Source organism: Glycine max, chromosome 11 (genome assembly GCF_000004515.6).
Source record: "Glycine max cultivar Williams 82 chromosome 11, Glycine_max_v4.0, whole genome shotgun sequence".
NCBI classification, from domain to species: domain Eukaryota; kingdom Viridiplantae; phylum Streptophyta; class Magnoliopsida; order Fabales; family Fabaceae; genus Glycine; species Glycine max.
Genome location: NC_038247.2, coordinates 14,595,226 through 14,612,941, shown reverse-complemented (window position 1 = coordinate 14,612,941; position 17,716 = coordinate 14,595,226). Strand labels below are relative to the sequence as shown.

At 30.2% G+C, this 17,716-nt stretch overlaps 1 protein-coding gene and 1 pseudogene across 1 annotated transcript; one reads left to right on the top strand and one right to left on the bottom strand.

Annotated features, from left to right (window-relative positions):
* The first annotated feature begins 235 nt into the window (after positions 1-235).
* On the top strand, positions 236-1,024 carry LOC100815557 (uncharacterized; annotated as a pseudogene).
* An 8,198-nt stretch (positions 1,025-9,222) lies between these two features.
* Positions 9,223-13,391, bottom strand: LOC100815023 (GTPase LSG1-2). The gene is made up of 6 exons (XM_003538039.5): positions 13,027-13,391; positions 12,735-12,926; positions 12,255-12,348; positions 11,185-11,241; positions 10,710-10,789; positions 9,223-10,604 (listed from the first exon to the last, which is right to left on the bottom strand). The coding sequence occupies exons 1-6, from the start codon at positions 13,242-13,244 to the stop codon at positions 9,461-9,463; spliced, it is 1,785 nt and encodes a 594-aa protein (XP_003538087.1). The 5' UTR covers positions 13,245-13,391; the 3' UTR covers positions 9,223-9,460.
* Between the last annotated feature and the right edge of the window lie 4,325 nt (positions 13,392-17,716).

Genomic DNA, 17,716 nt, shown 5'->3' with positions numbered 1-17,716 from the left:
TAGGGATGAAACTGGGTTGTTTTATAGGCTACAAGCTAATCATTCACTGGCAACAAAACAACTTGAAGGAAGAAAACAAGATAAAGAAAGGCTGACGGTAGTTATTTGTTGCAATGAAGATGACTCTGAAAAAATCCCTCTATGGATTATTGGGAAATATGCAAAGCCTCGTTGCTTCAAGAATGTCAACATGAATAACTTGGATTGTCAATATCGAGCTAACAAAAAAGCATGGATGACTAGTGTCTTTTTTGATTAATATGTTCGTTCATTTGACCAAATGATGCATGGTAGAAGAGTTCTACTTGTGGTGGATAATTGTCCAGCACATCCAAGAAATATTGAAGGGCTAAGAAACGTTGAGTTGTTCTTCTTGCCACCCAACATGACATCAAAGATTCAACCTTACGATGTTGGGATAATAAGAGCTTTCAAGATGTATTACCGTAAAAGGTTTTACCGCAAAATATTGGAAGGTTATGAGGTGGGACAATCTGATCCAGAGAAGATAAATGTCCTTGATGTTATCAATTTGGCAATCACAGCTTGGACGATAAATGTTCGAAAAGAAACAATAGCGAATTGCTTTCGACACTGTAAAATTCATTCAGCTAGTGACGTTGCAAGAAATTTGGATGAATCCACTTTTGATTAAGAAACTCAATACCTCGAGACTATGATCAATCGATGTGGCTATCGTAATAATTTGGATATCGACAATCTAATGAACTACCCAGATGAAAATGAAGCATGTTCAGAGGTTCAGAGTTTAGAAGATATTGTGGATACTATCATTGAGAACAATGCAGAGGATGACGGCGAAGATGATACGGTGTCTTTGGAGCCTGTTATGCGAAAGGAAGCACTTATGGCGTCAAACATTCTTCACAACTTTATGATACAATACAAAAATACAACACCGGAGCTATTGGATGCAATAAAAAAAGTTAGAGATGAGCTCCAAATAGACTTGATCTTTAAAGGAAAACAGCCAACTATTGAATCATATTTCAATAGAGTGTAATATATTTTTTCAGTTTATATAACTTATTAATTTATGATTTTCTTGAGATCGAAAATTATAAAGAGATCTCACGAAAAATTATTATCTTATTATTTTATCGAATTTTTTAATTTTTTATATTGGCCCAAGTCGAGACCGAATAAATTTATTATTTTAGAGTGTTTATTAATTTATCGAATATTAATTTAAAGAATTTCTACTCTACTATACAGTAATAACCTCTCTTTGATAAGAGAATCGGTGTGTAATGTATAAGGAGGCATTTGTATATGTTTATTCAAAATTTAAGAAGAGTTAGTATAGGTGTAGATTGTCTAAAAATTAAAAAGTATAGGAGTAGATAAAAGTTGAAAAAAAATGTGTAATTTGTAAAATCTCATGGAATAGTTATTGCAATTTATTTTAAAAAGAAAAAAATAATTTAATGATAAAATTAATTTGCATTCACTTTTCCCTATTATTATATATTATGAATTTTTTAATGTTTAAAAAATATTTATTTAGTTCTGCAAAAAATAGTATTTATAATTTATTTGCAAAGTAATCAAATTTTAACGTGTTTATTTACATTACCAGCTGAATTGCATCCTCGGGAATCATTATTTACGCATATATTGTAATAAAAGTATTTTATAGTGAAAAAATGTATAAATAGTACTTATTTACAAAATAATCAAAAAATTTTCTTTAAAAAACGTGCTCATAAACTACATTGACTAAATATGTAGAATTCAAATTTAAATATATAAGCATTGAAGTAGGATTGCTAGTAATAAATTACAAAGGTCTTTATAGTCATGAAGTATTTTTAAATAAAAAATATTTTAATTAGTTGGCATCTGTTAATTTCTTTATTTATATCTATAAGAATTAAAAATGATATTATAAATTTAATATAACTTATATATTTTGTTCAATCAATTAGCTTAAATCTTTTAGCTTATTTGTGAATTCTAATAATAGTATTCAACTATTTATTTTTGTTACAACATTATATTAGCGTTGACTTTTGTTTTAATGATTTTTTATTTTGCCTATAAATATTAATTTATTAATTTTATTAGAAATATTAATTTAAAAATTCAAACTTACAACTTATTCTCATTTCTTTTTTCATTCTTTTCCAACCATACTGAATCAACCGGTAACCTTATATCTCCTACTTTTGTTTTAATGATAAAAAAAAACATTAAAGGGAAAGTTTATCAGGTAGATGTTCAAAAAATAAAGTATTATCAGTTAGACAAAAAGAATGTAGAATAGTATGACATACTAATTAATTTTGGGGGACCGAAATCATCACTGATTCTTTTTTTTTTCATTCCATCGCATTGCTTGAAAAGGAAGATAAATGTTGAGTTCAAAATTTGACTGTACTTAAAAAAAATAAAAAGTAAAAATAACAACGACATGTGAACTCTTTTTTCTTTTCATACGAAACAAAAGGTATAAACATTTTATATCCCTTTATTGTACTTTCTGTTTGAGACCATATTGTGTGAAGTTTGAGGTGAATCACAACGAAAAAGGCAGAAAATTATTGGAAATGAAAATAATAAGAGAGAAAATATGGATGAATACGATAATGGTTAGACACTTAAACATAATTAAAAAAACCAATTTTATTAATATCGGTATTGAGATTTTCTTTCGCAAACCCGCTCAAAAACTCACGTATATCACCTAACGTATTATCTCATTATTAAAGCGGATAAGTTCTGAAAACAATTTCCTGCTTTTTTTTTTTTTTTTGCAAACTCGCTCAAAAATTCACGTAAATCATCTAACATATTAATATTATTATTAAAAAAATATGTATTGATTAGTGTCTCATTCATATTAAAAGAGCGTGTTAATAATGGATATATTATCGAAAATCTATGTAGTAAATGAGCCCCGAAGCACGCAACCCTTAACTGTATCATTAATTAAAAAGTAGTCAAATAGAACAAAAATAGAAAATATATATATACATATATTTGATAAATCACACTATTTTTAATCCTATAAATTTTATAATTTTCAACATGAAATGTTCTTATAAAATAAGTTTACATTAATATGAATTACTTAAATAATTCATTAAAGTATATATATAAATGTTTTTACCTTAATGTACATATAAATATGATTAATGTCATAATTAAGGTTTGTTTTAAATGATATAAAATTATTTTAAGTTACACCGTTTTATAATTATTCTGATAATAAGTTCATAAAAAATGTGTAAAGTTAAGAATCATTCTTAATAGATTTTTAATATAGCAAATTAGTAATCATTGTTTATTTAAAGTTATATTGCACATTTAATTCTTAATATTTGTCATTTGTAGATCTCAAGGGTAAAAGAAATGTACAGATATAGCAGGGAAATAAAATATATACAAATCCGTTGTCTTCAACTTTTAGGAGGAATTTGTTTTATGGATATGATTATATTCTAGGAATAACCAAGAATGTTATTCTCATTTTAAAGATGTTTGGTAAATACTTATAATTTCTAAAAATGTTTCTAAACTTATTTTAATTTAAAAATAAAATATCAAAGAAATAGATAAATGACATATAATAAATGAAAATGGGGAATTATTTAAAATATCACATGGGAATATAAGATCATCACCCCTCTGAGCCTAAATTTTACATTATTATTTTTCTAAGATTGTAGGTGAAGATAATGGTTACGTTGGGAAGAAAGAGAAACTTGTTCTAGATTTTAGAGTTCATTGCTCCAATGTTGTTAGTGGATAACAACAACAATTTCATCTTGAAATTTTATGTATTTGAGATAATTTCATGAAATGTTATAGTTTTTTAGTAATTTTAATTATGTATGTTTTTTTTATAATTTGGTATTTTTAATTTGAAAATTATAATCTTGTTAAATTAAGAGATTTTAGTGTTTTAAAACTTTTGAATTTGTATTTGAATCATTAAAATTTCTTTGGTTGATTTTTAATTTTTTAAATTTTATTATTTTATATTTTTTTATTATAATTTTTTTTTGAGTCAATCCATCAACCCATGGTGGGTCAAGCCAAGTTGATAATATGATTAGTTCAACTTCTGATGGGTCAATCTGTGTGGATGGCACCCCTCATTTTGACACCAAAAGATATGTAATATGAATTCTTGGGAATACATTATGTCTAGGAATATGTTTTTATTATCTTCCAACAAACATGAAATTACATATTTTTGAAAATCCAATAAGATTTTGTGAAACTTTGGTTTGTAGATCCTCAGGTTACTAAATCTGCAATCTTGCAAGAAGTGTATCTTTTTCATATAAAACTATTACTATATGATAAATACACATTTTTCCATTGGTTAAAATAACTATTCATAAATTAAAAGACCTTCTTCATCTATATGTTTTTGCTAGTTTTGATTACTAAAATTTCTCATTAATTGTTTTTAAGAAAAAAAAAACTTTTGATAATAAATATTGTAGTTAGCGTAAGTTAAAAACAAGTGATTCACAAATTTAATTAAAATGATCAGTAATTCAAAAGAATAATGGTCCATGTATCACATGAATAATCTGACCCGTTAAACATATAAAAGTATAATCTTTTTGATAAAATAAATTGTTTAACTATTCAAAATATTTACCAATTTTATAATTAATCTGAAATTTTTGATTGACCATCTTTAATTAGTTTTTCTTTCAATTATTAGTTTTACCTAAGAGATTAAACTCCAAACGTTAACAAATTCACACTCAATTTCACTCGGACTTGTTTATATATTTATTATATATATCATAAATATAAAAATAATTTATTTTTTTAATGAAAACAAGTATTTTTATTAAATAAAAAAAATGAAAGCGGATCACTCATGCTCCACAATGTGCCGTAACGTCAAGGCAAATTTATGTATGTTAATCCCTCACCATATGACAATGGCCAAATGGAATATTTACATGCATACTTTAATGACATGAAAGTCATGTCGAGTGAAAAGCTATCCTGTTCCTAAGGACATTAATGCTCTTAAATTGAATGACATGCTTAGGTGAGTACTCACATTCTTTCTCGTTATGGAAAAGCCCCTTTATTGATAATAATAAAAAAAGCCCTTTGTCAAATATACTACAATAGTATCACATTTCATGACTCAATCCTTTTGCTTAGCTCACTTCCCATGTCGTCATGTCAAATGCCAATTATTGACAGCTGGGTATAGAATCTCCTTGCATTTTGTGGCTGTGCATGTCGTTCTACACAAGGTTCATTCGTTAAACAATGTGGTATTATATATATATATATATATATATATATATATATATATATATATATATATATATATATATATATATATAATTGGTAGATTATTAAATTTCTTAAACATGTTGATAGTAGAGATTTGATTTTCTGGTTATATCTATGAAAAAGATTTTGTTTGAAATAGACAAAGTTTCCATCAATGATCTCTATACTTAAAATATTAGTCTTATGACTTCTAATTATAAAAAGGGTTTTAATGTATAATATATTTTATTAGGGGAGTCAGAAATTTAATACATGAATCAACGTCAACAATGATGTATAATTAAGATAAATACTAATCAATATCTCCTGAAAATATTGATTAAGAAAGAAAATTTAGAAGAAAAAAAATCAAATGAAAGCATAAAAACATGTACTTCTATTATTTTTAAATGTACTCTCGTATCTTTTAAAAAAAATATATAATATAATCTCTACTAAAACCTTTCCCTTTCCTAAACTGAAGTTACTGATTATCAACAACTTATAATTAAAATTAATATTTCTCATATAACTTAATTTATCTAGCAAATAAAAAATAATTTTAAACCTACCATATAATAAGAAAAGCTAAAGCAATTAACGTATTTGAAGTTGTATCAAAAAATTATATAACTAAAAGAAATTAAATATAATTATCCTGATTATAAGAGTAACAATTGTTACTTTGTGTTGACTTGGGAGAGCGGGGCACAAACATGTAGTGTTACAAGATGTTAAAGAGAATTTTGGAAATTGAGGGGGGAGGACAAATGTTGACTTGTTTTTGTAAAAAAAAATGTTGAATTTGTAAAAATGTTTTTTATAGAAGGAAGGAAATACGAGTACCTTTTTTAACACCTGATAACGTATATCTAAAACAAAATATAGTGTTTTTGTTAGAGGAACAAAATATAGTGTTAAAACTAGTTAGACAATAAATATCAATTATTACAAATAAGTAAATACAGTATATCATTAGAATAACTTGAAATTTTCAAATACACAATGTCAGTCCACTTTTACAATTCTATTCGCGTAAAAGTTTGATTTTGATTCTTAGAACTTGATGAAATGTTCGTCTGATAATCACAAGCTCAAATAAACTTAATAACTGTGGAATACCGGAGCGTGATTATTTTGTACGATTTGTTAGTTAATTATTCGAACTTTGAAATATGGTGGGGAATTTATGTTTGGCGCATTAAGCAAGAAGGTGAGCATGTATTATTTCAGCTCATCATTTTCATTGTTTTCATGTGAGGTGGAATCTCAGAGACAAGGCCACATGGACCAAAATGACTGCCAGATTGGTATTGTATCCTCTTCTTATTGTTTTAATTTAATCAATCACCACTTGTTTTTTTAATCTATAGGGTTTATGAATATGATCACGTAGAAGAAAAAGGTCAATCTACATTATGTGGCTGCGTGAATCATTAACTTATAATCAAAAGTAACACGTCAAAGAAGCTCTCAAACTTGTAATTTATTTTACACGATAAACTTTTTTTTTATAATTTTACATGGGGATAAAATTAGAAATTTATTCTTTTATAATATCACTTATCCACATCAGCAATTAAAAAAAAGTTAACGCAAAAAAGAAAAGATTAAATAATGTTCTCTTTTCTTTATCCAGTTACAAGCCAAATAAATCATATTATTTGTATTTAATAAAATATTAAATTGATAAAAAATATACAAAACTTCAAATTTTCATCATTTTACCTATTAGAAGCACATATAGTAAAATGAGTATTTGTATGAGAAGAGAAAATCTAGATCATCCAATTATATATGACGGAAAAGGAACTAATACCCCTTCCCCTAAAATGCTAACTACTATTTGCAATCTCACTTATTTATCATGCTTCAAACACCATTATCTTTTATTAAGATAGTTGACATAAAAAAAAAGATAAATAATCATTTTTATCCCTCGACGTATAATTCACTGACAAATGCGACCTTGAAATATGAAAATACAAAATCTAATTCCTGAAAGTGTAAAAAGTGCGACAAATATATCTGGTCATTAACTTATGTCCGTCATCGTTAATAAAATAGTGTACGTGACACGGAGGGACAAATTCGTCACTTGTCAACGTAAATTGCCAGCATAGAGACATGTTTGATATAATTTTTTTTTTACTTTTCGTCTTTCTATTTTGTTGACAAATGCATATGTGAAAGATGAAAATATAAAATTTAGTCCTTGAAAGTATAAAAAGTGTAACAAATATATTCGGACGTTAATAATAAATTATTATTATTATTATTATTATGTGTTTGCAATTTATTACTCTTATTCGTTTAGTACTTATGCAATATATTTTTTAAATTTCATTTTAATATTTTTTTTTTATTATTTTGATTTATTTATCAAACCTTAATCTTTGCTATTTAAAAAAACTTTATCTTATATCTTATAATTTTATTAAATTTCTCACTTTTAATCTTTAAAATTATTTCATATCTCAATTCCAACTTAAGTACTCTTATACTTAGATTGAAAATAGCATGCCCAGAGTCTTGAGTAGAAAAAACACAATCAGCCGTGTGACCAAATTTATTTATTTATTTGTTTTAAAAAAAGAATTTAATCAACTTTTTTTTTTTTAAAAAGTCTCACAAAATTTAAACTAGATAAAGGTAAAGTGGAATTATTACTCTTTTTTCTTAATCAATAAAATGTGTGTGTGTATATATATATATATATATATATATATATACTTCAAATATGAAAGAATCTCTTGGATAAATCTTATTTGATTCCATTCGAAACAACACTTATTATATATAATATATAATATGAATGAAATGAAAACATTTACTAACAAATAAGGAACTCAAATAAATTTAAATGAAAAATACAATAATTTTCAAACTAATACGGAGGTTAACTTCAAAGCAAAAAAAAAAAAAACTAATACAGAGATTTATTCTTTACCTTTGGGACATAGAGTTGTATCTCTCGCTAATTTAGTGGATGTAGCAACCTTGTATTCCATTTGACATACTTCGTCAAAGTACATAATAAATTTTAATAATTAATTGAAGAAACAAAAAATTTCAAGAAATAAAAGACTTTTATTTTTTCAAATGGCAACTCAAATTTTTTATATCATAAAACTAAAGAAATTTATTTTATTTTGGAAAATAAGTAGTTATATTGATTAATTAAAAAAATAATTAACAATTTGATAGATGAATAAATAGATAGATAATCAAAGTATAAGAGCTCAAATCTTAAACTGTATTTTACTTTTTTTTAATTCATTTTTTCCTAGTTTCTCTCCTATACAATTCATTATTAACGTTTGAATATATTTGTAGCATTTTTTTTTTCTTTCAAAGACTATATTTTGTATTTTCATCTTTCAAGGACGCATTTATCGACAATCCACGTTGACTATCATTTCAATGACAAATTTGTCTTTCAGTATTACAAACTATTTTATTAATGATAACAGACGAAAATTAACAATCGAATATATTTATTATATTTTTTACACTTTTAAAAACTAAATTTTATATTTTTATTTTTCAAAGATGCATTTTAAGCGAATTACACATTGAAAAACAAAAGTAATTATTTAAAAAAAAAGTTTTTGCATAGTTTATCTTATGCTTGATTCTTCTGCATATCACGCAACCTTCAATGTCGTCTCAATGATTGGCTGCACTACATTTAACACTTCTTTTAAAAATAAAATAAAAACTGTTTTCAGGTTTTCGCTTCTCTCTCTCAATTACAATCTGAGCAATTAATCATTACGACGTTTCATATGAAATACGACGTTTCCTCTCCATATACCAATTCCTGATGCGAATTGAAAGAATGAGTGAATAATTATATAACACTATATATATATATATATATATATATATATATATATATATATATATATATATATCTTGACTAATAATCCTAGTACCTAATTTTCCTGTCCTAAGACATCATTTTCAACCCATTCATAAGAACAATAACTCACCGTTGTGAATACAATATTTTCCCAAACATTTTTTTTCCTGTTACGGGGCGAGCTTCCGTAAAATTGCTCACATCATCTATTTCCGAAATGCCTCAAAAACTAAAATTATTTATCGTTAACCTCATATAAACAACGTACATATGGGTAACACATAAGCTGTTCTACAAAAACCAGAACGTATGGCCTTACCCAGCCTTCATAGGACCTGTATTTGCTGCTTTCTGAAAGAATCTTGCAACTGGCATCCCATCAGCATCCTCGTTTCCTGCTCTCCAAGAACGATTTTTTGTCCTCTGTGGCTTTTTATGGTGGTGCTTATGAGATGCCTTAGGCTTCTTAACAGTAGTAATATTCTTTGGAGCAAGTCCATTAGCCATGTCAAATGAATTGAGATCATCCAATACATGTTCAAGATTTGGTGCAAGTTCACTCTTGTCATCTGAAGACTCTTCAGTACCAGATGAATCTGATGCATCCAAGTCAACCAAGTCATGTCCCGCAGGTTCTTCCAAAGCTTGTTCCTCATCTGATGCTCCGGGAGGCTTTTGATAGTGAGGCAGCTTCCCATCAGTGTAATCTTTCAACATCAGACGGGCAGCCCTGGTTTCATCAGGGAGTCCACTAGAGGCAACATACCCTCGAGAAGTACAATATGCTCTCAAAAGTTCAGACGCTAAAGGAGGGCGCGATTGGGACTCATATGACTTAGGTTTAGGAAGCCTTATCTTATAAATCTCCTCGATGACATGTCTTGGGACTCTATCAGCTACAACTTGGACAGATTCTCTGTGTTCAGACAACCTATCAATAGGTAACACCCCACAAGCAATCATCTCATATCTTGAGCTTGAGAAGGATGGAAAAACTAATCCAGGACAATCACAGAGGATCAGCTCATCCGAGATAATTAATGTCTGAAAGTGCTTTGTTTTCCCTGGGGTAGAGGTGACACCAGTGCGTTTTTGACCAACCAGAGCATTAATAGTTGAACTTTTCCCCACGTTAGGATATCCAACAAATCCCACAATTACATTACTCGATGATGAACTACCAGCAGTATTTTCAGCAGGGGATTTAATATTAGATGGTCCTGCATCAGAGGAGCCTGAATTTCTTCTCCTGTCAACTATCTCTTCTGCCTCTGATTGCAAGCGGGCCAAAAGTTCATCCCTTCCATATATCTTTGTGTCTGGGCTATTAGTTCTCCCCATGTTATCATCCTCCCATGATGAACCAAGTTTTTTGCCTTCCAAGGCAGCAGTAGCAGCTTTAGCCGACCAGAAGATGAAGAGAATATCATGAGCACGAAAATATTCTGCCCATTTCTCTCTGCAGCAAAAGAGAAGAAAGACAGGACAAATAATAAGGCAAGATGCAACACCAAGGGCAATGATTTGATACAGTATAAAACTCATTGGAATAGGACATCCAAACCTGATAGAAACAGGTAAAAGATCTGCCTTATTAACCAAAAGCAATGTGCGTTTATGCTCATCAACCTCCCGTGCATAAGCCTATAGCAAAGTACAATTGGTGCAAAACAGATCACGCTTGGCACACAGAATTGTGATTCTTAAAAAAAAGGATAAGAAAGGTCCAAAAGCAGGCTACACAGATTATGGACAGTACAAAGTCTGGTCAAATCTGTCTTACTAATTCTTGTTACACTTTTTACTGAGATTAAAGTAAGTTACTATGTCTTAAAGAATAGAGGTAGAGACACTGAAAGGATGCTTTGACTGTTATAAGCTTCATGGCATTAAAGCTGCCACAAAAGAGTATCCAGTCCAAAGTCTTCCACTATATCCGATCCTTACAATCAGTTAGATTTGCCACAAACCTAGCCATCTTTAGTGTTGTTAAGTTAGCATTTTGCCACCAATTCCTTATGGAAGAAAGAAAGTCTCACCTCAAGGTCTGGACAACGATAGAACAACGGATCTCGTGAATCAACAACCATAACAAGCTGATAAAAAAAAGTGAGAGGATCATCAACTTTTAAGTTTTCATGCACTTAAGAAAAGAACACAGAAAAAATCAGATTAAAAAACTACATTATGAACATTTCTAAATACATATAAAACCACTAGAAATAAAAACAAAATATCAATTATCCAAATGTTTTCATAATATATAGGTCTTTCTAAATTACAGGAAATACTGATAGGAAGAAAAGAATGAATGTACATATGAGGAAGAATAAAAACCAGATTATTATCCAAGATCCCAAGTTCCCTACTAGAGCTTCTCTTTCTTCTTTTGGGGGGAAGTTGAAGAGTGAGATTGTTTTTAGTGTCACTTTTTAGTTTGAAGCTCATGATGCCCCAACCTGTTTAGCCTTTTTTCCGTTCTTTTTGTTTCAATAAGAAGCCAAATTAAAGAAAAGGGCAGCTAGAAATCTAATAAATGTAATCAATAAAGCTAACCAGGAAACAATAACAAAAGATCACACAGTACTGTGGAACTCCTGTATCTATTAACATGCTAATAACAACCATCTTAAATCGAACAAGGAAGCTACATTATATTTGAACATTACAAATACTGTATATTTTAGAGTTTAAATATTTTTTAATCTATTAGTAATGGCATCCTTTTAAATCAATCTCTCTTTTCCTATAATGACAACTACATTAGGGAAGTGGGATTGAACTCACCAGCAGAAAAAAGGACCATGAAAGAATAAAAGCGTATTTGCTTCAACAACACAAATGGTATACAGTCTATACCATACTGAGAAATATTGCATGGATAAGCAGATGCAGCTGTTTGGCATTGGCAATCTTATATTCATAAAAAGGGGAACCATACCCATCTTAACTGAGTTCAAACCTAATAACTAGGTCATTATCATACAGAGTAACATAACATAATCAGATTAACACAAAACGATTCCAAAACTAATAGCAATAACTTACCTCAAAAAAATCAAAATTCTTTATAAACCCATAAAACTTCAAAAAGATGATACCAACATACCAGATCACTGCGCTCAACAACCCGCCAGAGCTGTCTCCAGATGTCAAGATTCTTCTCAAACGGAGTAAGAACAAGCTTCTTATTCTCCTCGAGCCTGAAACATCACCACAGAACCAACATTAACAAAAAAAAAGCATCTACAAATCCGTTAATCCTATAAACATTCAATTAATCCTTCAATCAACATCAGCCACATTATAATTGACAAAAATTACATTCATTTTTTTTATCGGCAAATGTTAGTTTTGTTAGCAGAGGGGATGGAACCAGTGACCTTTCCCCCTTCCCTTCTCATTTAATCATCAAACCCACCTTATATTTCCACGAAAATTACATTCATAGTCCCCGAACATGAACTTAATCGTCTAACTAGAAGCTTCATTCACGGACCTTAACCCTAACCCTATTTTCCAATTTCCCATCATATAGTTCTCTAAATTAGATTTCAAGCCTACAATCCAAACAAACACGGATACTAACCTCGCCAAGCTGCGGCGCCAAGTCAAGAAAGCTTGTGTTTCGCTGGCGTTCAGCTCGTCGGCGGACATGTCGGGAGTCCATGGCGGGCGGCGAGGAACGCGGAGGCTGCTGGCGTGGAGCGCCTCCTCTTGCTTCTGCTGCTTCCTCGCTTCTTCCGGCGTCGTCGCTTCACCGGGCACAAAATCTGGATCGCTACTCTCAAATAACAACAACAAAAACAACAAATATTACAGAACAATTGCAGAAAGAAGAGCGCGGGCACGTGAATGCGAATAAGAGAAAGAAGGCTCACAGGCTGATTAGGGTGGTTGATGCGGCGGCGAGTTCGGGGATGGGTTCGAGGGATTGCTCGACGACGGCGTCGATGTCGGAGACTTCGGTGAAGGATTCGAGAAACTTCTTCTTGTAGAAGTGAGACTTGTCCTTGCTCTGTTGGATCATTTGGTTGTGCTGCCTCACCAGGGCTCGACCTAGCCCTGTTTTCTGACTCTCGTTCTGCTTCTTTCCCATTGCCTTCTGCACACAGTGTTCGTCCTCGTCGTTCCTGTTTCTGTTTTCCTTTGTTTTGCTTCTTCTCGTTTGTATCTGCCTGCTATGCTACCATACTTGGTTTCGTTTTTAGGGTTATGGACTGTTAGCTCATTACATGCCATTTCATTTTTTATGTTTATTGTTATTTTTTATTTCTTAATTACAAAACCGAAACCTTAAGATTGTTATGGGTAATTTTTAGTTTCGAGCTTCGAATTTTTTTTAAATAATAATTAATTTTTAGTTTTAGTTTTTTTAAGTTCTTATAATTTTTAAATTTATCTCTTTTAGTTCTTATAATTAATAAATGTTAAAGTTTACATTTTAATTTTCAAAATGTTCTTGCCGTTAAAATTATTTAATTAAAAGAGTTAAAAAAATTTAACGACATGAACTTTTTGAGAATTAAAATATAAATTTCAGGGACTAAAAAAATTATTTATTAAACTTGAGAGACTAAAAAATTTACTTATTAACATATGAACTAAAAGAGATAAGTTTAAAAATTATAAGGACTAAATAGGTAATTAAACTTTTTTTAAAAGAACAAAATGCATAAACACTCCCTCAAGTTTAGACATATATTACATGTGCATTCTCTCTACGCAAGCATCCATTATTTTGGGATTCCATTTACAATTGTATTCTTTCTCTAGTAATGGTGTTAATCTCATTTACCCGAAATAGTCATGTGTTAGTCACATGGTCCTTGAGAATTTTTATGACAAAAATACCTATGTCTTATCCTCACCAATAGTTTAAATCATACATTTTAGGAGTTTTTCATGCCTTTGTTGGTTTTTGTTTGGTTCATGTTGGCTAAATTAATTTTTTCATACCCTTGTTTGATTTCTTCATGCATTCGTCAATTATTGATTGTGGGTCATGGGTTTCATTTGCTTTTCATCATGCCTTAAAGGTTTCTATTGTGGGTTTTGGGTGTTGTTTTCTGATGTTGGGTGTTGCTATTGTTGTTCATTATTTCCCAAATTTAAAATGTTATATCATTGTGTTTTTGTTTAAGGTTTTCGTTTGTTGCGTGTAAGGTGTTCGACAAAATGTCTCATTCAAGGGTTGCATATTCTAACAGTGTTAATGGGGTATAAAATGTAGCAGAACCGTAGCCAATCTGAATCTTTATTTATATGTATAAGGCCATAGGTTTGATTGGATTGAAATTTTTTTGATGATTATGATAAGTTAAAGATGGAGATGGAATGCATGAAGACAAATATGGAAGGCGTGTAGATGAATGTGGAAGACGTGAAGATGAATGTGGAACACATGAAGATGGATATGGAACACATTAAACGAGAATTTGCACGAATGGAGACAAAATTGATAATTTTAGAAGGAAATTGTGAATGGTTGAAAGGAAATCTTGCAACATTCATTGTGTTAATTGTAATTGTTCTTGCTAATTTAGTTATGGTTAGTATCTTTAAGTAAGTATTTTTAGGTGGTTGCTTATTTAAAATGAATGGATATTGTATTGTTTATTTTAGGTTGTTACAAAGTTAGTTTTTATTAATGATGTTAGTTAGTGAGACCTAGTAATGTTTAAAATGAATTATTTCCATGTGAATGCAATTTTATATTTTATTTCTCTCATTCTTCATTCTTCATTCTCATTCCCAAAATTAAGGATTCAATAGGTACACGAATCATTCTTCATTCTTATTCTTCATGTTATATTCAAAATACTAAAAATCAATTCATAACGAATCATAAAATTGGACTATATAAAGACAGTCAACTCATAAGAAAGTATTTCATTTGTCTTGATTTCATTCATAACATAATAATAAAGACAATCATAAATAAACCATGCTCTCAATTGGCTTACTATTGTGTATCTTCAAAATAAAGTTGTCCCAAAAAATTAAAAACAATGCACTGTTTAATATCTAGTAACAATAGGCTTGTTTTTCACAAAACAACCCCTACACATGAAGTTGTTTGGCAAAAGACATGCCTATACTTAAAAAGAGTCTCCCCATAAACAAACATCACAATATATCAAACATATTCTAATTTCTATTAAGTCTTTTGGCTCTTGGTTTTTGTCTTTTTCTCTTCTTTGAACCTTCAGCTGGGTTACTATTGCCTTCTTGGTTGGAAGGCTGAGTTGTCCCCTACGCATTTCTTTGTGATTCCTGTTAGTGAAATTAAAAATTGGGTTAGTTTGCAAATAATTTACAGCTTGGTTAAAGGAACACTAGAACTGGTTTAAGAATACCTGAAAGGTAACTCTAGATTGTTGGGTTAGAGGAACACTAGAATTTGTTGGTTCAATTCCAACAGTTGTTGCAGCTTCAAAATTTGTTACCTTACAAAAAAAATAAGAAAAGTTATTATTAGTAACACATAAGTAATATAAAGTTTTAATAAAAAGTGTAAATTTACAAAATGCACAAAATTTACAGGTTCAATAACAGTCGGTGCAGGTTCAATAACAAAAGGTTCAAGCCAAAACTCATCTTTATTTTTGGTTGCATACAAATGAATATAACTACTATTTGGATTCTCGACATAAATTGACATAACATCATAATCATTAGCCAAATGACGATAATTACCATTAGCACATCGAACCCACATAATGAAAGGATTGCAAGGAGGCAAACTCAATTCAGCTACAAAATTGTAAATGTCATCAATCACATCATAAAAGCCATACTTATCAAAATCCACATTGTTGATGTAAAATGTTTGCCCTCTTAATTCCACAAAATGGACCAGAAAATCTGCATTCCTAGATTTGTACCCAATTATGGATCGTCTTCTATTTTGTTTCATGCATGCCGACAACCAAATAATAAAATAATCAAACAATGGGTCTATAACATACCACTACAGAGACAAGTAATCAAAACAACAATAGTAAACCCAACAGTGGTCCCAAACAACAAAAAAGTTGTCCCATGAACATCAGTAAATCCAAAAATAACAGTGGTCCCCAACAATAATAGTTGTCTCAAACAACAACAGTGATCCACAACAATAGTAAAACTCACTTAAATCACATTTACCAAATTAAAAAAAGCTGAACTCTAGGGTTTAAATACAAGCATGAAACACACACCTTAACAAATTCAAACTTTCAATCTTGCACAATTCAGGTCGAACTACAACTAAACCAACATTGACTAACTCGAACCACCGACCAAACACAATGTCGAATCTAATGTAGTCGAACACCACCATGGAGATTTTAGTGGAAAAATCTACTTTTAACCCAAGCAAACACATACAATGGTCGTTGAAATCCTAGCAGACAAAGATGGTGGCCATCGAATCCGAGAGAGAACTTAAACCCTAGCAGAACACATTTTGGGGGTTTTAGAACATGTGAGGGAGCAACAAAATGAGGGGTTTTAGAACTATGAAGGGTAATTTTGATCTTTCACAAACACACTAACAACATTAACTAACAGATTCAGTTAGCGGGTGCAAAAAAAAATGCATTTTAAGAGAGGGAATGCTCATGTAGTATGTTCAAACTTGAGTATTTGTGTAATTTGCTCAAAAAATTAACAATTTTTAGAATACGATTAGTTTCAAATAAACTCATTTTGAAAGTTTCATATCATATTAAAATTAGTTTAAGAGTATTTTATGTAATGGTAATGATGATATTGTCAGTAGCAACGACAACAATAAAGATATCAATTGTGATTGCGGTGGTGGTGGCATTGGAGGTGGTAGTCAATGATGGCAACGTTGGTGGTGGTGGTGACAGAGGTGGTATTAGTGGTGGCGGTGGTGACAATAATGTTGGTGGCAACGGTGGTGGGGGATGGTGGTTGTGGTGACGGGGGTGGTAATTGTAGTGGTGGTGATGGAGGTGTTATTGTTGGTAGTAATGGTGGTGGCAACAATGACAGTGTCGATGACACTAATGGTGGTGGTGGTAACAATGTCGGTGGTGATATGGTGACAATGACGGTGGTGTTAATAGTGACACCAAGTAGTGGCAGAGCGATGGTGGTAGCAACGTTGGTGATGTTGGTTTCGATGATGGTGGTGATAGTGGTGCTAGTGGTGGTAGTGACCAAGATGATATAGGTGATGGTCGCGGTGACAATGGAAATGGTGGTGATACCGGTTATGACAGCACAAAGTGTCATTATCAAATGTGATAAATGTGTATTTTTCTTAGACTAAAAACTAAATTCGCAAAACTTTTTTCTTGGTTTAGAAAATGAGTGTAAAAATGTTTCAAAATTTATTTAAAACTATTTTAGCTTCATTTTTGTCAAAAATATTTTATTTTGAAATTCAAAACCCAAAAACTTGCAACCACACCAAATGGGTCCATTTGGGGTAGTTTTTAGTTTTGAGTATCAATTTTTTTTTAAATAACAACCTAAACATTCTAAAAATAAGTCAATGTAATAAAAGTAAGATAACATCAACATGTATTGGTATTAACAAAGCATGTATTTCAA